The sequence below is a fragment of the Epinephelus lanceolatus genome, chromosome 19, assembly GCF_041903045.1.
Source record: "Epinephelus lanceolatus isolate andai-2023 chromosome 19, ASM4190304v1, whole genome shotgun sequence".
Classification (NCBI taxonomy): Eukaryota; Metazoa; Chordata; class Actinopteri; order Perciformes; family Serranidae; genus Epinephelus; species Epinephelus lanceolatus.
This window is the reverse complement of record NC_135752.1, coordinates 4581611-4604387: the sequence shown is the minus strand read 5'-3', so window position 1 is coordinate 4604387 and position 22777 is coordinate 4581611. Positions and strand designations below refer to the sequence as shown.

Sequence of the window (22777 nt, the reverse complement as noted above, 5' to 3'; positions counted from 1 at the left end):
CATGCAGATAGAGCCCAGGCTGTACTCAAGCACCTGCCCTTTTACCCACTGTATAGATAAGTGCCCTTTTGCAAGAACTGTTTCTTTTTGTCTTGTAAGAATTTTATATTTTAGTTTTTAAATTTGGCCCATGGCATTAATTCTCAATTTAAAGTGTGTTGTCTGCCCAACAACTGCATTTGAATTGAGCCCCTGCCCCTCCCTCTTCAACTTCCCCTGTGGCAGCCATACGCAAATCGAGCACCCTGCAGCATCACGTGTTTACACCAGCTGCCCGGTGTGAGTGGAGACAAACACAGAATTGCTTTCTCACTTCCATGTGTCTTTTCAAACCAAAACTCAATTTGAAATAATGTTAATGTCTCCAACATTGCGTCTCTGATCATTAATTTATACAAATATTACTTGGTAGTAATATTACGTAGTTTGGGGCTGTGGTGTGTAAAGAGCATTGAGGAGGAGTTGTACATGTCTGTTTTCTGGGATTCTTTAAGAATTGCAACTGCAACGTGTTTTTCAGTGTTGTGTCAAGATTTGTTGATTGTGATGGCTATTTACTTTATAGATGACTAAAGCGTACACAATGTGGCATTGTTTTCTTTGTTGTTGTCTGTTAAATAAACAGTTTATTTAGACTGTTGTTGTCTAAATAAGTGATAAATGCTGCTGGGTACATATAGTATAGATATTTAGACACCTTATATGTAAGTTAGACAGACATTTCCCTGTTCATCTTCATCACTGTGCACACCTCCTGGCAATTGTGTGTGCACATTTTTAAAAATTTTTTTTTTTTTTACACCAGCACTTCACGCCAGCACAAAAAAAAAAAAAAAAAAAAGTGGAAAGTGAAACCGTTTTTTACACTTTAGCACCTTCCCTGCAATATTTCTGTGTACAGCACTGATAGGAACAGAATACAAATGTAATATAGTATATAATGTAGCAAAGCAGTGTAACATATTAACATAATACAGTATATACAGTACAGTATAGTATAATACAGGATATAAGATTAGATATAATGTAAGTTGCAATTTCATAATTATATTATTATTATTATTATGGTATAGGATCATGAAGTGTAGTATGGTGTAACATAATATAGTAATATGTAATAATACAGCATGATATAGTATGAGATGACTATAGTATAATATATATACAAAATAAAATATATAACAAAGTGATGTGTGTCGTATGTGATGTGGGGAGGGAGGGAAGGAGCTGGCTGTTCAGAGTGATGACAATGTGTGGTTTACATTGCTGCTGTACAGTCTAATGGCAGTAGAAGGGACGGAAATTAAAATAAGTTTGGGTACTCAGGACCCGCTGATCGTAGGCCTGAGGGTTCCTTCTGCCGAAGTGTCCTTGAGCATGATGTTTCTTGATTGTCTGCAAGGGGAAGAGGATCAGCAAGTCACATACTGCTTTACGAAAGAAAAAACCCACTACTTTGACAAAACTATTGTTTTTGCTGGGCCAACAGAAAGATAAAACAGATCCAATAAAACTAAAAGAGAGAAGAATCATCATGGAGCAACACACATGAGGCGTTTTTTTCTAAAACAACAAAGACCTTATTGAATTTTCCTACAAACAAATTCAACATAAGAGCAAAACACAGTTTGCTTTCAACTGTCCCAACATATTTGTAATTGTCAGCTGCATAATGTACCTGCAGAGCTCTTTCTACGGGTAAATGGGAGTCTCTGAAGTGGTTTGTGCTCGTCTCGGAAATAAAGTGAGAAGTGAAAAAAGTGAAAAGTGCTGTAGGAGAGCTGTTCATTCACCGTTTTTTTCTGCGTAAAGAGACTGAGCTTTTGCAGTCTAAGGGCTAAGTTAAGGGCTTTGCAAACAAACAAGAGAACCTTAAACTCAATTCTGAACTTTACAGGCACCCAGTGGAGAGAGGCTAAAACAGGTGTGATGTGGTCTCTATTCTGGGTACCTGTGAGGAGCCTGGCAGTAGCGTTCTGAACCAGTTGAAGGTGGGACAGAGAGGACTGACTAATACTGGTGTACAGAGAGTTACAGTAGTCCAAACAGAAGGAGATGAGAGCGTGTGTGACTATCTTCAGGTCTTTGAGGGAGAGAAATATCTTGATTTTGGATATGGTGCAGAGTTGGAAAAAGCTGGCGCTTACTACTGCATTAATTTGCACAACAGTTTGAGCTGATGCAAATAAAAAAAAGCTTTATTTGCTGATAGTAGGAATGCATGATATTGGATTTTTTGCAGAAATTTGGTATGCCGATATATAGGAACTCGATAGCCGATTCCATATATTATGCAAGTTTCTTTCCAGAATTCTCTGACTAAATATTCCTCATTATCTGTATGCCTGTGCCTCAGGTTATCTTTATTTTTACATGTATTTTCATAGGCCTCATGTAATACCCTGGTTTCAGACCATGTATTTGTGTTTGCATTGTGTAGTACCATTAAAGCCAATACCAATGACGTGCCAATATTATTGTCCATCTTTAGCTGATAGGAAAGAACTTCTGGCTGGCTCCTGTGAAAACTGAACAGCCATTAGCAGCATAAATCAAAACTAAGAGCAGCAGCAAACAAACTGTTTTATGGTGTTAGACTTTCCCATTATGCTTTGTGTGTATGGTTCCTTTCAGGGTGATCAGTTGGTCTGGGTGGTGCACTGGGGAGCATGCAAGTTAAATATCACTGATACAGAAGTACTGTACTCTGCTCATTCTGTAAATGTATTGAACACTGTGATGCATTTCCTGCCACTGTTGATCAAAGGTTCATCCTGTTAGAATTTAATACTTTTTGACTCCATTTTTAATTCTGTAGGCCACATATTACTGATTTCTTTAAAAAAAAAAATCAGAGTAAATTAACCTAAATTACTTTTGTTTCTCAGGGTTAATTTCATCCTGGTGGCTGAACTTTGTTGAGGGACTTCCTTAAGGGATTCACCATCCAGAAGCCAACATGGCTGACGCAGTGAATGCATTGCCGTTCTTCTATGGCAACATCACCAGGGAGGAAGCAGAGGACTACCTGCAGCAGGCAGGCATGAGCAGTGGCTCATACCTGCTACGGCAGAGCCGAAACTATCTTGGAGGCTTTGCACTGTCTGTGTTGCATTCAGGCCGCTGTTACCACTACACCATTGAAAGAGAACCCAATGACACATATGCTATTGCTGGTGGTAAGAGCCACAGGAGCCCTGTGGATGTGATTGACTACCACTCCCAGGAGATGGATGGCCTTGTGTGTCTGCTAAAGAAACCCTGCAACAGGCCCAAGAACATGCAGCCAAAGGTGGGGCCGTTCGAGGACCTGAAGGAAAAACTGATCCGGGAGTATGTGAAGCAGACTTGGAATCTGCAGGTTAGTTTCAACTCTATCCTGTGAGTAGAAGACAGGTCATTTAGAATATTTAGAAGATGAAGATGTATGTTTACAACAAAAAGTTTGGGTAATAGTATAATTTCTTGACTCCTCTGATTTCTTTTAGTGAAGCCACTGTTTTCCCAGATTTCAGTAATTACTTTGGCAAATACACTATTATCATTACGATAGATAGATGGCTAGGACAACAAAAAAAATAAAACTGAAGCTGTAACGAACTGTAATTTTCCTAACAATATTTTACAAAATTATGTAATAGCTGGTGATGGACACAATTTACTGTGTTGTTTGACTTGGTTTGAAAGCTTAAAGTTCTGTTTATCTTGGATAATTAGCTATTTCTGAGGTTAACAATGAATTGTCTAGCTCAAGATTTACTAGATGTGTTATCACCTCTAACGCTTGTGATATATTTGGGTTTTACCAACACATACACAAAGACGAGCAGCTACAATACAGTGTAACATACCTGCCTGCTTGTGTGAACCTGGAGGATTCAGAAGTGTGTCCCAGAGGGGGCAGATTAGGGCCAAATTGTCCCCAGTTGATGCCACGATATGTTCACTGAATACTTCCAAATTTGAGCAAGTAAACATAAGTTACTAGAAGGTCACTCAGAGAGGTCTTTTATGATATGCAAATCTGCAAGCATAACCACCATGTATGTCTGGTTTTATTTCTGAAACTGTAAGAGTGAAGTCAAATTATGGCTGTGCCAAACTGAAGTCTCATTATCTTAGCTGTGCATTTGTTATATATGTCTAAATTGTGGTCAATATTATTGCTTGTTCTCGTGAAGCATAATGTCAGATTGTGAGATTTGAAATTTTAGAGTTTGATGTATGCAGACTATACGATGACAGCTCCTACTGAATCCCAGGCTACGACGTACGATCCTGTAGCTTCCCATAGTGAATGTGCTGCAGGGTTATTACTTCTCCAGCTGTGAAGCACAACATAGTGGGTCATATTATTAAATAACCTAAAGGTTTGTGGACACTATATAGCTACTGCGGCGTGTCTGTGTATATGTTTGCTAGCTGCTAGGTTGCTCACCTGGCTGCTGCAACTCTGACGCTATTTCCCTACATCTTTCATCCTTCTCCATGGTGAGCTGCAATCTGTCTGTTTGTTTGGGTTTAGTGCCTGTGCGTCATTTCATGCGTCATTTCATGCTGCATTTCTGTTGCTTAGTAGACAGGTTGTACCAGCAGTCACACAGTGAGATGGTCATCCCAAATTTCTGATACTCAGAATTTTATCCCAGGCTGTTTTTGATTGCAAGACTGTAACAAAGGCCATCCTTGAACCTCTCTCACTGTACAACGTAGGACCATCGTTTTAGAGCCATGACCAAAGATATCGCCACATTTCTTTCATGTTGATCATCTTTCATGTGGAACAGCCCAAAATCGCAGGCTATATCCCTGGTGGAGTTTATTGAAACCATTTTACATTTGGATGTGAGTACAGTTGTAATTAATTCCATGACCTTTCCATAGCCAAACCTTTGTTTGAGAAAAAAGGGTTGTAACATCTGTGGCATTGTTACAATTACACAGGTTCTCCTATGAAACCACTGTACCTGAAGGCTCCATAACTACTGCTTTTTGTATGAAGTTTGAGCAGCTCCATGTGCAGGCTACCCTGGTAGATTTCTGTTACCAAAGACTGTAGATTGTGACAAAGAGTCATTGTGTTTCTGCAATTAGTTATGTAAACAAAACAGAGAACATAACCTCCTTGGAAGTAAACATGGCAACAGTTGAGGAGGATACTTTAATAATATTGTTGAGAACACGTCAGAGAAAGTGTTTGCTCACAGCGCCTGTGTGTGTGTGTGTGTGTGTGTGTGCAGGGAGCAGCTCTGGAGCAGGCCATCATCAGCCAGAGGCCTCAGCTGGAGAAGCTCATTTCTACCACCGCACATGAAAAAATGCCCTGGTTCCATGGATCAATAACGCGAGAGGACTCTGAGCCCAGGCTTCAGAATGGCTCCCGCACAAATGGAAAATTCCTGTAAGTACCTGACAAGTGTCTCTGTATAACAAATCCATCTAAATTCAACCAATTATTTCACTATTTTCTTGCATATTTCTTTAGAGCTCACAATATCCACCTACACTGACCCAGTTATGACCCAGGTCACACAAAATCAAATCTCTGCCTTAAAAAAACCCTACTTCATTGCAAAACTTCATTGAGCTATTAGCATTGTTTGGGACCCCCCCGGGTGAAGCCGGGTTTCTGTAATAATCATCACACAGGCGTCCTGGATGGCTGTACGGGATGATAAATCCCCTCCTCTGTTTGCGTTCTCTCTGCCGCCTTCGATGTCTCATGCTTGGCAGGGTGATCCACGGACATGCCAATGCTCGCGCTATACCCTCTGGGATCCAATGCGAGTGGTAAAAGGTACTCGTAATGGGCATTTGGTGCCTTATTCCAATGTTTAAGAGTTCATCTCAACTGTACGAGAGCATTGACTCACTCAACCCCTAACATATCCACTCATATATCCATACAAAGAGTGACCACACACAAAGTTTCAGGGAGCCTTGAGCCGCTGCGTCTGTGTGCGCTGCCATCATCATTGCCACCATCGCCATTGTGAATTTTTTATTTTTTTTCCTCATATCAGGAAGGTATGAAGGTATTTGAAAATGACATACTGCCCAAGCCTACTGACCATTATGGAAGTCTTGCAGTGTGAACTTAGCTTAAACAGTCTTGTGCACAGATGAAGAGCACAACTGAGTAACTCATGGAATGAAACACATGTGCGCTACCTTTATGTGGAAGTGTTTAAAATAGTATGATAATAATAATAGTAACAATGGTATAATAATAGTAAATAACTTGTTTGGGAAGTACTGAGCATACAACTGGATAATGAGACTTGGATTATACTGCACGAGTTGTGTGAGAGTTTGTAAACAGATGTTTTGATATAGTTTAGCTGTTGTTAAACATGGACCCTTATGACTTCAATTCATCAAGAATTTTCTCCATTATTGATTTCTTTGGTCTGTGTGGAGGCATCAAGAAACACAAAGTTTTCTTAGCGAATTCAATCCAACAAAGGGTGCTTAACTAATATGCAAATGATCATTTTGTGGTTGAAGTATTCATTTACTGTCACTGTAACATCAACAACAGCCTATCTGCTGAATTTTGCCCATGATTAGGAATACATTTGTTTAATGGCCGAGCCCCGTGTGATATCACAGAGGCGTTTTCTGCTTCAGGAACAACCTGTAATCTGAAGCTTCTCCCAACGTAAACTTTTAAAAACCTGAGGCTTCGATGCAAGGATTTAATCAGTGGTTGGTAGACACACCGCAATGGAAGACGTAGCACAGACTTTATTGTTACTGAATTTCTGTCAAGTTTAAGGTCATGCATACAAAAGCAAAGCAGGCAGAGAATAGTGGAAACAAAGGCTGAACCCACGACAATACTTTATGTTATGTTTTGTCAGTTTTGGCTCAGTCACTTTATCAGCCTAGCTCTAATTATTACGTTGTTTTATTCTTTTAAATTGTAATACAATTGGTCAAATTAACACAGTACAGCCAGAGCCAAGCAGCAGCTTTGAGTCAGTATTTAGCTTTTTGTGAGCTAATTCTTACTGACATACTTTATTGTTTGTCTTTACTATTTCGGCTTTAGTTCTTCCATTTTTCACAACAGCATCAGAGAAATATGACAAAAGTTCTGTGTGTCATAAGAAATATCTTACTGAAGCATTAAGTAAAAGTAATTCCATACTGTTGTGTTTTTGTTGAGGGTAGTGATATCCTAATATCCTGTCTGGGGCCACAAGAGCTAATACCATTACTGCTATTGATTTTCAGTAGTTACTCATTGAAGCCCAATGGAGGCAGTGGAAATAAAACTCAGTACAGTGTTTTCTCAGTGCTGTCAGTGTGAGATGACAAATGAATGGAAATGCTACAAAAGCACCTAAACTAACAACTACAACAGTACAATATCTATATTTTACATCATATTGAGTTCAATAAATGTTCACAGTGTACCTTTTGCTTTGCTATTTGAATAAAGCGAGTGTAGAAGCTTCAGTTGAGAGGCAGTGGTCTCGGCTGAAGAAACACAGAAGAACACACACACACACACACACACACACACACACACTGTGGTTTCCGTTCTGGCAGTTTGCAAAGGACTTCCTGAAGTAGCCAGACAAGAGGAAGAAAGACAGCAGGGCGAGATGTGACAGTTCTGTCCCTTTTTCTCATGAAGCACCTTTTGTTTCTGCTGAAACATAGCCTCAGGTTATAATTATAGCTTAAATTTTTCTTTGAAGTGCGCTCCAGACATGGTACTCATGGCTAGAAGATTCTGAAGTTACTTGTAAGGTGTGGCTCTAGCTTACAAAGGTTGCCAACAACAGCTAACACAAATACTGTAATTATAAGTAAGGCTATATTTCAAGATATTTAAATTTCTATAATATTGTTGCATTTTAGATGTTTTTGGAATATAATTTAGATCACAAAAAGGACTAGTGTAGTTACAGTTGAAGATATACAGGACATCTATTCAAGTTCCTGTTAGTTTTTGCAACTGGGCTTCTCTTTCTCACTGTAATGTCAGTGCTAGCTCATCTTTATATATATATATATATATATATATATATATATATATATATATATATATAGGTGGTCTGTTTGGGTTTGAATGCATTTCAGGTGTATTTTGCAACATGGGTTTGGTTTATTGTTATGAATTATTGCTATTCATATATACACATGCCCACATATACATATGTTTACCCAGTTACATGCTTGCATCTGTGTTCATACTTGGGTTGTGGCATTAGCTCATCGGCAGCAGGATAGATTTGAACTGGTGAATATATTTCAATGAAATGTTTAAGTTGTTTTTTTGCAGAGATGATTTTGTTAATTTGGTATCTGCTGTGTGAGTAAGTCGACCCATTGTGAGGTGTTGATTTTTTCCCCCTACTTTTCCAATTTAGTAGTATTATTTTTGTGTGGTAATGTGGTGGTTAGTGGTTACTAATATATTTTTTTCAAAAAGAAGATTGAAATACACACACACACACACACACACACACATATATATATATATATATATTATAATAATAATTTATAATTAATTTATATAGCGCCATTCAAGAAACCCAAGGTCACTGTATAGTAATGAAACAATAACACCAACAGAACAGTACTATATATAGATATATATATTTATAGTAACAAATAGGAGTAGGCATGAGTAAAACAAATAAGACAAAAATAATATCGCATAATTAAAAAGTGCAGTAGAATAAAATAAATAAGATACAAAAATGCAGGCTTTAAATCAAGATCAGAAATATTTAGAAAATAGAGAATTATAATTATAAGAATAAGGACAACAGTATGACATAGAAATATGTAAATATAAAATAATAAAAATGTATGTATGTATATGTAACCCTTCAAACATATTTTTGAAAGCCTAAATTAGTGTTTCAAATTCTCTTCACTGCAGGTGGAAATACTGAACTCGACTTTTTAAAATTGTAACTCAAATAATAGTTGTTGTCTGGAGATGGTTTCACATATTCAGTGCAAAAATATCAAAAGCTGTGTCACTGTTTTTTAAAGTTTTTTAAACTCTCAAGTTTCATAAATAATACTGAGGACAAGATTATCAGTGTTTACAGCTACAAACATGACTGCAAGCTCTGAACAGGAGTGATATTATCTCTGTCTCTTAGCCTGGCTACAGCATTTCTACAAGCTGGAGAAGCGAGGTTATTTTATGGCTTGAGCCTGTCTTCAGGGATTTTTATTATCTGTGATGCATGTACGACATTATGAAGACGGACACAAGACAGAGTAGCGCTGTGGAAATACCCCTCAGCCGAATGAGAGCTTTCAGTCAAAAATAGCATCAAAGTGACAGTCTGTTGTCAGAGTAGAGACGGACTGCAGAGGACCAAAGAAATAGGCTTTGAATCATCATGCTGCACTGGATAAATGTTACATCAGAAATATATGCATGCACACTTAGTCTAGCTTCACATTTTGTTTGGCACGTGTTTGCCACCTAAAGTCTCCATGCTAAAAATAACACGTGCATTTATTATTTTTACATTTTAAATATAATTAAATAGGATATTTTATGAAGTGTCTGGTATCCACATAAGCCTTCACAGTGTGTGACATCTGCATGTGTGGTTCATCACATGTAACGCTGCATGATTTGTTATTGTGTCTATAGGAATTCATTCTATGTAATATGTATTTTATGTTATATCTTACATTTCAAATGTGAAATATTTTTAAAGTCATGTGTTTTTAGAATGTGAATGCATCAACTAAGCATTTATAAATATTTATTGAATCATATCTTTCTGTAAATTAATTTATGTGTAAGGGTGCCCAGTAGCTCAGTGATTAGAGCGGGTGTCCCATGTACAAAGGCAATGTCTTTGCTGCAGCTGCCATGGGTTCAATTCTAGCCTGTGACACCTCTGCTGCATGTCATCCCCTCTCTCCCTTCCCCTTTCATGCTTAATACTGTCCTGTCTAATGAGAGCAAAGGTCATAAAAATAATCTTTAAAAAAAGAAATTCATGTTTGCTCAGTGCTGCAGAAATGATTAATGTCAAAGGATGACATTCTGGGTGACATGGTGGTGCACTAGTTAATATCGTCACCTCACAGCAAGAGGGTTCCTGGTTCAAACCCTGGGTTGGGGAGCCCTTCTGTGTGGAGTTTGCATATTCTCCTCTTGTCAGCATGGGATTTCCCTGGGTACCTCACCTTTCTCCCACAGTCCTAAGGCATGCAGGTTAATTGGTGACTCTAGATTGTCCATAGGTGTGAATGTGAGCATGGTTGTCTGTCTCTATGTCTCAGCCCTGTGATAGTCTGGTAACCTGTCCTGGCTGTACCCCACCTCCCGCCCAATGTCATCTGGGATAGGCTCCAGCCCCCCCTGCAAACTGCTAACAAGATAAGCTCGTCTTCGTCTTCGTCCGCTTATCCGGGTCCGGGTCGCGGGGGCAGCAGCCTCAGCAAAGAAGCCCAGACAGTCCTCTCCCCAGCCACCTCCGTCAGCTCTTCCGAGGGAACCCCGAGGCGTTCCCAGGCCAGCCGGGCGATGTAATCCCTCCAGCGTTTCCTGGGGCGGCCCCGAGGTCTCCTCCCGGTTGGACATGCCCGAAACACCTCCCAAGGGAGGCGTCCGGGAGGCATCCTTACCAGATGCCTGAACCACCTCAACTGGCTCCTCTCGATGTGGAGGAGCAGCTACTCTACTCCGAGTCCCTCCCGGATGTCCGAGCTCCTCACCCTATCCCTAAGGCTGAGCCCAGCCACCCTGCGGAGGAAACTCATTTCGGCCGCTTATACTCGCAATCTCGTTCTTTCGGTCACTACCCAGAGCTCGTGACCATAGGTGAGGGTTGGAACGTAGATCGACCAGTAAATTGAGAGCTTCGCTTTCTGGCTGAGCTCCCTTTTCACCACAACAGACCGGTTAAGCGCCAGCATCACTGCTGACGCCGCCCCAATCCGCCTGTCAATCTCCTGCTCCATCCTACCCTCACTCGTGAACAAGATCCCGAGATACTTAAACTCTTCCACCTGAAGCAGGACCTCCCCCCTGACCTGGAGTGGGCAATCCACTCTTTTCCGGCTGAGGACCATGGCCTCAGACTTGGAGGTGCTGATTCTCATCCTAGCCGTTTCACACTTGGCTGCGAACCGTCCCAGCAAGAGCTGGAGGTCACTGTTTGATGGAGCTAGGTGAACCACGTCATCCGCAAAGAGCAGGGACGAGATCCTCCTGTCACCGAACCTGACACCCTCCACCACTCGGCTGTGCCTAGAAATTCTGTCCATAAAAGTTATGAACAGAACCGGTGACAAAGGGCAGCCCTGGCGGAGTCCAGCCCTCACCGGGAACAGGTCCAACTTACTGCCGGCCACGCAAACCAGGCTCATGCTCCTTCGGTACAGGGACTGGATGGCCCTTAGCAGAGGGCCACCAACCCCATACTCCCGGAGCACCCCCCACAGGATGCCCCTGGGGACACGGTCGTAAGCCTTCTCCAAATCCACAAAACACATGTGGACTGGTTGGGCGAACTCCCATGCCCCCTCCAGCACCCTGGCGAGGGTAAAGAGCTGGTCCACGGTTCCGCGTCCGGGACGAAAACCACATTGCTCCTCCTCAATCCGAGGTTCAACTATCAACCGGACCCTCTTCTCCAGCCCCCTGGCGTAGACTTTACCGGGTAGGCTGAGGAGTGTGATCCCCCTGTAGTTGGAACACACCCTCTGGTCCCCTTTCTTGAAGATGGGGACCACCACCCCGGTCTGCCACTCCAGAGGCACTGCCCCCGATGTCCACGCAATGTTGCAGAGGCGTGTCAGCCAGGACAGCCCTACAACATCCAGAGCCTTGAGGTATCCAGGGCGAATCTCGTCCGCCCCCGGGGCTCCGCCGCCACGCAGTTCCTTCACTACCTCGGCGACTTCTGCCCCAGAAATTGGACGACCCGCCCCCGAGAACCCCGGCTCTGTTTCCTCACTGGAATACATGTTGGTGGGATTGAGGAGCTCCTCAAAGTATTCCTTCCACCGCCCGACAATGTCCCCACTTGACGTCAGCAGCTCCCCGCCCGCACCGTAAACAATGTGAGCAAGTTGCCGCCTTCCCCCCCTGAGGCGCTGGATGGTTTGCCAGAACCTCTTTGGAGCTGATCGATAGTCTTTCTCCATGGCCTCACCAAACTCCTCCCACGCCCGAGTTTCTGCCTCTGCGACTGCCGGTGCTGCGCTCCGCTTGGCCCGCCGGTACCCGTCAGCTGCTTCTGGAGACCCACAGACCAACCATGCCCTGTAGGCCTCCTTCTTCAGCCTGATGGCTCCCCTCACCTCTGGTGTCCACCAGCGGGTTCGGGGGTTACCGCCGCGACTGGCCCCAGCGGCCTTGCAGCCACAGCTCGCAACAGCCGCCTCGACAATGGCAGAGCGGAACAAGGCCCATTCGGACTCAATGTCCCCCTCTGCCCTCGGGACGCGGTCGAAGCTCTCCCGGAGGTGGGAGTTGAAGATCATCTTGACAGGTTCTTCTGCCAGGCATTCCCAGCAGACCCTCACTGCTCGTTTGGGCCTGCCAGGTCTGCGTGGCGTCCTCCCCTGCCACCTGATTCAACTCACCACCAGGTGGTGATAAGTTGACAGCTCTGCTCCTCTCTTCACCTGAGTCTCCAGAACATATGGTCGCAGGTCAAATGATACGACTACAAAGTCAATCATTGACCTGCGACCTAGGCTGTCCTGGTGCCACATGTACCGATGGACATCCTTATGCTTGAACATGGTGTTAGTTATGGCCAAATTGCGACCCGCACAGAAGTCCAATAACTGAACACCACTTGGACTCAGATCAGGCAGGCCGTTCCTCCCATTCACGCCCCTCCAGGTCCTGCTGTCATTGCCCACGTGAGCGTTGAAGTCCCCCAGCAGAACAATGGAGTCCCCGGTCGGGGCACTGTCCAGCACCCGTCCCAGGGACTCCAAAAGGGACTGTGACATCATCTGTCCGCTACACCGGCTGCGCTCCGCCTGCGCTGACAGTAGACCTGGTTTCAGCTGGCGAGCTTTTAGGGCACCTTCAGTGAAGCCTTTTGACACGAAACACCCATCTCAGCGCACCTCGGTCTGCCAAACTATCAAACTGTGTGGGGTTCGCCACCCTGCGCTGCGCCGGGAAACTAGAGGCCAATATCTTAAAAATACCTTGAGGAAAGTTCTTCAAATTTGACAACAAACAGTGCAGAGTGCAGCTTAAAATAGTAGATGTTCACCTTAAAAATGCTGAAAAATGTCCATAAATGAGTAATAAATATGGGTCCAGCACCCAAGTAAGCTCAGGCATATGGAATGAGAAGAAAAACAGATCTCTGATTCATAGTTTGCTTTTCTGAATACAGTCATGTGAGCTGCTTTCATTTCACAAATGTATGTTTGGCTCCTCACAAAACACCATTCACATCTATGAAGGCGGAGTATTAATGGTACTTATGTTACATTAACTCCTACTTTAATTCTGTTTCTTCTCTCTGAGAGTGCAGGATCCGACAGAGAGATGTGAATGGATCCTACGCTCTGTGTTTACTCCACGAAGGGCAAGTCATGCATTATCGCATCGACAAGGACAGGACCGGCAAGCTCTCCATCCCAGATGGCAAGAAGTTTGACACCCTGTGGCAGGTTAACATTGATTTTCATATTTCTGCTTTTTTCATGTTGATCTTTATCTTTGACTCTCAGAGTCAGTTTTAAGCTTTCCCAGCAGCTGTCTCAAGTGTTGCTCAGTGACTGCCACCCATTTTATTATGCCCTCATGCCAGCAATAGCTGTGGCCGGAGGCATTTTGTTTTCAGGTTGTCCATTTGTACGTCTGTCCATCCCATTCTTATGAAAACAACACCTCAAGAACGCTTTGAGGGAGTTTCTTCAAATTTGGCACAAATGCTCACTTAGGCTGAAAAATAAACTGATGTGTTTTTGGTGGTCAAGGGTCAAAGGTCAAAGGTCACCATGACCTCGACCATCACATTTTTTATAAAAGCAGTATCTCAAGAACACCTTGAGGGAATTTCTTCAAATTTGGCACAGTGACAGTCTGATCCTTGTGCACAGTGTTATAAAAAATAATAAATATAAAAAGGACAGAGGTTTGATTCTGAGCTGAGGATGAATTCTCGTTGTGAAATATTTGAATGTAAAGACAAAAACTGATGTCCAAAGAAATTATTGATAAATTCATAAATTCAGTAACTTAAACGTACAATATGTAATTTTCTGCCGCTAGGGTCTCAAACCAAAACAATAACAGAAGACAGAGTTGGATGACGTCACAAAGTAGCGTGGGATCATGGGAGTTGTAGTCATATAACAGATACAGATCTGACGTTCCTCACTCCGTGAAACCGAAACTGACCATGGCAGTTTTTTTGGCAGAGTGAGCTTCAGCAGCAGAGAAAAAAAAGTCATAGCTCTCTTTTTTAGCGACTGTCTCGCTAACCTCAGTTACTTACACTCTATTCAGAAATGCTACTTACTTTAGCTGAGGGGTTAGCAATCTGCTAGTTATTTGAGCAAACTGCTAGTTACTTAGCTTTACAGTTAGCGATGGATTCTCCCTCTCTGCTGCTCTTTCTTGCTCAGTGCGTCTTATGTTTAGCTATTCCTCTGCCTCTTTTATAAATGCAGTTCATTTACTGGCATCAGCTCAGCATTATAGAAACCTATCGTTAGATGTTGTGGTTAGCCAGCCTCCGCTCCACAGCGCTGGTGCCCCGGCGGGCAGCAGTGCTTGCAATACACTGGTGGAAATGATTAATATTTCGATAACATCAGCCAGATGTTTGCTTACCTGTCTAGTAGAACACACGCGAGGTTGGCGTCGAATTGTAGTCCTAGATTTTCACAAAGCTCTCTCCATCTCGGAAAGGCCACATCAATATTTATCCTTGATTTAGCTCTCTTCTTATCCTAAATTCTTCTGGGATCTCTTGGTTGACCCGTACGTTTCCGTTTTACTGGCTTGTTTACCGGGACAGCTTCGATGTCAGAAGGTGCAGCAACCGTCAATGTATAATCATGATCCATGACGAGTTAGCTTAGCCTAGCAACAGTAACGTTCATTCTCTGACGTCTCATCCGGTCTGCTTCTTCTTCTTCTCCTTCATTTAATGGCTATGGTAACTGGAATTATGTCACCATTGACATGCGACATAATGACATGGTCCGTAACTTTTATTAATATTTCATATTTTTCTGGGTTTGAAAAATTGTTGGAAACATTTCTGATAATCAAAGTATATACAAAATATATAATATTAGTTTAGTCGTTTTTAGACATTTTTATGTGGAAAAACTACATATTATACCTTTAAGACAGTCCTGAGTAACAATATCCAGCAGGATTTAGACTGTGACAGATGGTAAATCTCCGCTAAATAATGCGCTTTGATACAAGCTTTGACACGGACTGAATGAATGAGGAAATGAAACAGCGTTTAAGAGGTAGGAGACAGAGAAATTCTCAGGGTTTATTGAAGAAAACCTGCCAGCAAGCAGGTTAGGTTCACAGACTCAGTTGCCATGGTGATTGATTCAGAGTTTGATTTACCTCTCTTTCTGGAGAGTGTTTTGCAGGATGCAAAATGCAAGGTGCACCGCACTGCATTTTTGTTGTTGTTGTTATTTTTTAAATTCAGTGCCACTAGTAAAAAAAATGCTTGCTGTGCCTTTTTAATGTTGCCAGGTGAACCTCCCCGTGTAATCAATCTACTGTTTGTTAATTAGGGACCGAGGCCGAAGGCAGAGAACTGCTCAAGGAGCAGTCCTCGCCAAAGGCGAGGACCCTCTTGATTTTGCTGTGTGCGTTTATTGGACCGACTCCAACAGTAGTGGACTACTCACAGACCAATCCTCGCCGTTTATTATTATTATTAGGGACCGAGCCCTAAGGCAGAGGACTGCTCACAGAGCAGTCCTCGCCAAAGGCGAGGACCCTATTGTTTTTGCTGCGTTTATTATTAGGGACCAAGCCTAGAGGCAGAGAACTGCTCAAGGAGCAGTCCTCGCCAAAGGCGAGGACCCTCTTGATTTTGCTGTGTGCGTTTATTGGACCGACTCCAACAGTAGTGGACTACTCACAGACCAGTCCTCGCCATTTATTATTATTATTAGGGACCGAGCCCTAAGGCAGAGGACTGCTCACAGAGCAGTCCTCGACAAAGGCGAGGACCCTATTGTTTTTGCTCCGTTTATTATTAGGGACCGAGCCTACAGGCAGAGGACTGCTCACAGAGCAGTCCTCGCCAAAGGCGAGGACCCTATTGTTTTTGCTGCGTTTATTATTCTTTCTCCCGCCGCCTCTTTGAACTGGAATTTGACCCCCTAAACATGCTCAAAAACTCACCAAAATTGGCACGCACATCAGAACCGGTGAAAAATTTTAGAAAATCATGAAATTAACCCCTAAAGTGCCAAAATGGGCTCTCTAGCGCCACCTAGGCACACAAAAATGGCCGCCACGGCCTGTAGGAATGTTGTAGAAACATGAAACCAAAAGTGGCGTGTTCGTCTCATGAAGACCTAAAAATCACGCGCTGACACCCCTGACCTAAATCCAACAGGAAGTGAGATATTTGCCCTTTCAAAGTAAGATTTTGCCTTAAAACTGCCTTTCCTAAAAAATCTTCTTGTCATACACCGTTTATCCTATCGGCTTCAAACTTGCACAGATGACAGATCAACTCCTTCTAATCAGATCTTATTCATAACTTTTTCATTACTCGATTAGTTTGGATTTTATGGCCTCCTAAAGGTGAGATGTCAGAAAAACGTCCTGACGATCTTTGAAAGCTGTCCCATAGGAAATGAATGGCAGCAGGGGGGAGAAAGAGACCAATCTTTGGGCTTTTTCTAGCCTTTACAGCGTCTCCATACTTTCAGCTACAGACTCCATTCCAACTCTCAAATGTTGCCACAGGTCTCATCTATTCAGACCTGTTTTCATATTTTTTAATATCTTTTACCGTTTTTCATCTGTGCCTCTCAAAGTACCATGAGCAAAAGTGGAGAAATTCTCAGTTTATAATGGGTGTGTATTGCACGGAATGCTGTGAGCTAGAGTGGAGAGGGCTCTAAAAATCGTCTAAAACTTTTGTCTTTAACTCGCTGCCATGGCCACAATTTTCACTGTACACACACAATTTATACCACAAAACGTAGGAAAATTTGTCCTGCTCACAGATATGTTGACATGGAATCTCTCACACGTACACATTTTTGCTGAGTGGCACCAAAGTGAAGGGAGCGCTGATTTTTTTCTCATTCACTCCCATGTAAACTCAGAGGAGAAATTTCTGGAAACAGCTGGGGTGCAACACATTTTAAACTCGCTCCTCTGACCACATTTTTGACTCGAGAAATATAAAACACGACACGTGCGTTCACGAGACGTGGCTGTCTCTCACAATCACTTTATTTTCTTGATTGGACCAACGGTTTGGGTAAGGCAACAATTTGTTTGAGGAGTTCAAACCCATATTAAACAGCCTTTGCTGATCTGCTCTCATGAGCTCTGTGTGTGCACCTCAGGTGTGGGCAAGTCATTAATCGCCATGACAACGGCTGCACACACAGACACAGCCACAGGGTTCTCTGGTCTGTGTGTCTCACAATCTTTAAAGGACAGATTACAGCAGCAGAAACTTCATTTGAAACAGCAAATACACATTATTAACCCCTACAGTGCCAAAATGGGCTCTCTAGCGCCACCTAGGCGCACTAAAATGGCCACTGTGGCCCGTAGGAATGTTGTAGAAATATCAAACCAAAACTGGCGTGTTCGACATACAAATCACGCGCTGACACCCATGACCTAAATCCAACAGGAAGTGAGCTATTTGCCCTTTCAAAGTAAGATTTTGCCTCAAACATGCTCTTAAAAAAACATCTCCTCCTACACCGTTTATTGTATCGGCTTTAAAGACGCACACTTGCCACCTCAACAGATCTTCTGTATAACTTTATCAACGGTTTGGGAATGGGAAGAACTTGTTCGAGGAGTTAAATCTCCACTAAAACAGGTCTCTTCTCTGTGTTCTGTCTCTGTCTGTCTCTGCTCTTCTGTCAGGTGTGCACATGGCAACCGCTGTCACACACAAACTCACAGAAACATGATGTCTGTGCGTGTCTAAATCTTACATGCAGACATGACAGGGGCAGCATCTCCATTTTAACCTTTCAGGTGCCAGAGTTTATTGAGGAAAATATTCCATTTTCATTTCAACATTTCAAAAGGCTGTGACTTGAAAGTGGTGAGAGATAAAGGCATACTGTAAATGACAAAACTATTCATCATGACCCAAAGTTTGTGATAGGAGTAAATTGACTCATCTACTTTGCATATTGTGGCGTCACTAGCCAGCAGCCATATTGGATTTCATAAATCTCAGTAAAACAATATTTTGAACATATTTACACAGTAGAATTGTTTTGTTTTGTGTTGTTTTGTCATCTCATCCTCAACATAAAGGAACAGGAATGAGATGGGAGTAAATTAACTCATCTAATTTGCATATTGTGGCGTCATTAGGTGGCGGCCATATTGGATTTCATAAATCTCAGTAAAACAACATTTTGAACATATTTACACAGTAGATTTATTTTGTTTTGTGTTGTTTTTGTCATCTCATCCTCAAAAAAAGGGAGGGGAATCTGATGGGAGTAAATTAACTCATCTAATTTGCATATTGTGGTATTACTAGGCGGCAACCATATTGGATTTCATAAATATCAGTAAATACGCATTTTGAACATATTTACACAGTAGATTTCTTTTGTTTTGTGTTGTTTTTCTCATCTCATCCTCAAAATAAAGGAAGAGGAATCAGGTGGGAGTAAATTCGCTCATCTAATTTGCATATTGTGACATCACTTATGCATACCTACAGCTACAGAAAGCATTCAAACATCAAACCGTTCAGCTCTGTAAGGATTTTCTGATGTTTGTGGCAATATGTTTGATATTTCTAAATAATTCACAATGACGACATAAACTGGGGGCCGAAACGGGCGCGAGTGCGAGGTCCCGCCAAACGCTGCTTGCAGCTTTAATTAGGGACCGAGCCTACAGGCAGAGGACTGCTCACAGAGCAGTCCTCGCCAAAGGCGAGGACCCTATTGTTTTTGCTCCGTTTATTATTATTCTTTCTCCTGCCGCCTCTTTGAACTAGAATTTGACCCCCTAAACATGCTCAAAAACTCACCAAAATTGGCACGCACATCGGAACCGGTGAAAAATTTTAGAAAATCATGACATTAACCCCTAAAGTGCCAAAATGGGCTCTCTAGCGCCACCTAGGCACACAAAAATGGCCGCCACGGCCTGTAGGAATGTCGTAGAAACATGAAACCAAAAGTGGCGTGTTCGTCTCATGAAGACCTAAAAATCACGCGCTGACACCCCTGACCTAAATCCAACAGGAAGTGAGATATTTGCCCTTTCAAAGTAAGATTTTGCCTTAAAACTGCCTTTCCTAAAAAATCTTCTTCTCATACACCGCTTATCCAATCGGCTTCAAACTTGCACAGATGACAGATCAACTCGTTCTAATCAAAAGTTATTTGTAACTTTTTCATTACTCACTTAGTTTGGATTTTATGGGCTCCATAAGGTGAGATGTCAGAAAAACGTCCTGGCGATCCTCGAAAGCTGTCCCATAGGAAATGAATGGCAGCAGGGGGGAGAAAGACACCAATCTTAGGGCTTTTTCTAGCATTTACAGCGTCTCCATACTTTCAGCTACAGACTCCATTCCAACTCTCAAATGTTGCCACAGGTCTCATCTATTCACTCATGTTTTCATCTTTTTCATATCTTTTACCGTTTTTCATCTGTGCCTCTCAAAGTACCATGAGCAAAAGTGGAGAAATTCTCAGTTTACAATGGGTGTGTATTGCACGGAATGCTGTGAGCTAGAGTGGAGAGGGCTCTAAAAATCGTCTAAAACTTTTGTCTTTAACTCGCTGCCATGGCCACAATTTTCACTGTACACACACAATTTATACCACAAAACGTAGGAAAATTTGTCCAGCTCACAGATATGTTGACATGGAATCTCTCACACATACACATTTTTGCTGAGTGGCTCCAAAGCGAAGGGAGCGCTGATTTTTTTCTCATTCACTCCCATGTAAACTCAGAGGAGAAATTTCTGGAAACAGCTGGGGTGCAACACATTTTAAACTCGCTCCCCTGACCACATTTTTGACTCGAGAAATATAAAACGCGACACGCGCGTTCACGAGACGTGGCTGTCTCTCAAAATCACTTTATTTTCTTGCTTGGACCAACGGTTTGGGTATGCGAAGCATTTGTTCGAGGAGTTAAATCCCTTTATAAACAGCCTTTGGTGATCTGCTCTCCTGACGTGTCTGTGTCTGCCACAGGTGTGGGCAAGTCATTAATCGCCATGACAACGGCTGCACACACAGACACAGCCACAGGGTTCTCTGGTCTGTGTGTCTCACAATCTTTAAAGGACAGATTACAGCAGCAGAAACTTCATTTGAAACAGAACACACACATTATTAACCCCTAAAGTGCCAAAATGGGCTCTCTAGCGCCACATAGGTGCACTAAACTGGCCACTGCAGCCAGTAGGAATGTCGTATCAAGATCAAACCAAAACTGGTGTGTTTGACTTACAAATCATGCGTTGACACCCATGACCTAATTCCAACAGGAAGTGAGCTACTTGACCTTTCAAAGTAAGATTTCACCTCAAACGTGCTCTTAAAAAAACACATCTCCTCCTACACCGTTTATTTTATCGGCTTTAAAGACGCACACATGACAGCTCAACTGCTGCTAAACAGATCTTCTGTATAACTTTATCTCTCATCATCACATTTTTTTCATGATTGGACCAGCGGTTTGGGAATGGGAAGAACTTCTTCGAGGAGTTAAATCTCCACTACAACAGATCTCTCTCTGTGTTCTGTCTGTCTCTCTCTGCTCTTCTCCCAGGTGCACCTACTTCATCACCATGGCAACCGCTGTCACACACAAACTCACAGAAACATGATGTGTGTGTGTGTGTGTGTGTGTGTGTCTAAATCTTACATGCAGACATGACATGGGCACAATCTCCATTTTAACCCTTTAGGTGCCAGACTTTATTGAGGAAAATATTCCGTTTTCATTTCAACATTTCAAAAGGCTGTGGCTTGAAAGTGGTGAGAGATAAAGGCATACTGTAAATGAGAAAACTATTCATCATGACCCAAAGTTTGTCATGGGAGTAAATTAACTTATCTAATTTGCATATTGTGACGTGACTAGGCGGTGGCCATATTGGATTTCATACATCTCAGTAAAACAACATTTTGAACATATTTACACAGTAAATTTATTTTGTTTTGTGTTGTTTTTGTTGTCTCTTCCTCAAAATAAAGGACGAGGAATCTGATGGGAATAAATTCACTCATCTAATTTGCATATCGTGACATCACTTATCCATACCTACAGCTACAGAAAGCATTCAAACATCAAAACGTTCAGCTCTGTAAGGATTTTCTGATGTTTGTGGCAACATGTTTGATATTTCTAAATAATTCACAGTGAAGACATAAGCTGGGGCCCGAAACGGGCGCAAGTGCGAGGTCCCGCCAAACGCTGCTTGCAGCTTTAATTATTCTTTATTCTTTATTCTTTCTCCCGCCGCCTCTTTGAGCTGGAATTTGACCCCCTAAACATGCTCAAAAACTCACCGAAATTGGCACGCACATTAGAACCGGTGAAAATTTTTAGAAAATCATGAAATTAACCCCTAAAGTGCCAAAATGGACTCTCTAGCGCCACCTAGGCACACAAAAATGGCCGCTACGGCCCGTTGGAACGTCGTAGAAACATGAAACCAAAATTGCTGTGTTCGTCTCATCAAGCCCTACAATTCTCGTGCTCACATCCCTGACCTCAATCCAACAGGAAGTGAGCTATTTGCCCTTTCACAGTAAGATTTCACCTCAAAACTGCTCTTCCTAAAAAAAACCATCTCCTCCTACACCATTTATCGTATCGGCTTCAAACTCGCACACATTACAGATCAACTGGTGCTAATCAGATCTTATTCATAACTTTTTCATTACTCGATTAGTTTGGATTTTATGGGCTCCATAAGGTGAGATGTCAGAAAAACGTCCTGATGATCTTCGAAAGCTGTCCCATAGGAAATGAATGGCAGCAGGGGGGGAGAAAGAGACCTATCTTTGGGCTTTTTCTAGCCTTTACAGCGTCTCCATACTTTATGCTACCGACTCCATTCCAACTCTCAAATGTTGCCACGGGTCTCATCTATTCACTCATGTTTTCATCTTTTTCATATCTTTTACCGTTTTTAATCTGTGCCTCTCAAAGTACCATGAGCAAAAGTGGAGAAATTGTCAGTTTATAATGGGTGTGTATTGCACAGAATGCTGTGAGCTAGAGTGGAGAGGGCTCTAAAAATCGTCTAAAACTTTTGTCTTTAACTCGCTGCCATGGCCACAATTTTCACTGTACAGACACAATTTATACCACAAAACGTAGGAAAATTTGTCCTGCTCACAGATATGTTGACATGGAATCTCTCACACGTACACATTTTTGCTGAGTGGCTCCAAAGCGAAGGGAGCGCCGATTTTTTTCTCATTCACTCCCATGTAAACTCAGAGGAGAAATTTCTGGAAACAGCTGAGGTGCAACACATTTTAAACTCGCTCCTCTGACCACATTTTTGACTGTAGAAACATAAAACAAGACACGTGCGTTCACAAGAAG

The 22777-nt window shown here is 42.3% G+C and overlaps 1 protein-coding gene across 5 annotated transcripts in view; it reads left to right on the top strand.

Moving 5' to 3' along the window:
• The window catches only part of syk (spleen tyrosine kinase), a 79817-nt gene that overhangs the window by 21267 nt on the left and 35773 nt on the right, over positions 1-22777 (top strand). For 4 of the 5 annotated variants that reach the window (XM_033646896.2, XM_033646898.2, XM_033646895.2 and 1 more), the window contains 3 exons: positions 2889-3361; positions 5241-5401; positions 13506-13644. In XM_033646896.2, coding sequence (XP_033502787.2) covers positions 2960-3361; positions 5241-5401; positions 13506-13644 — 702 coding nt within the window. In that variant the 5' untranslated portion in view covers positions 2889-2959. Of the gene's footprint in view, positions 1-2888; positions 3362-5240; positions 5402-13498; positions 13645-22777 lie in introns of all 5 variants that reach the window. The other variant, XM_033646899.2, reaches the window with a different exon arrangement.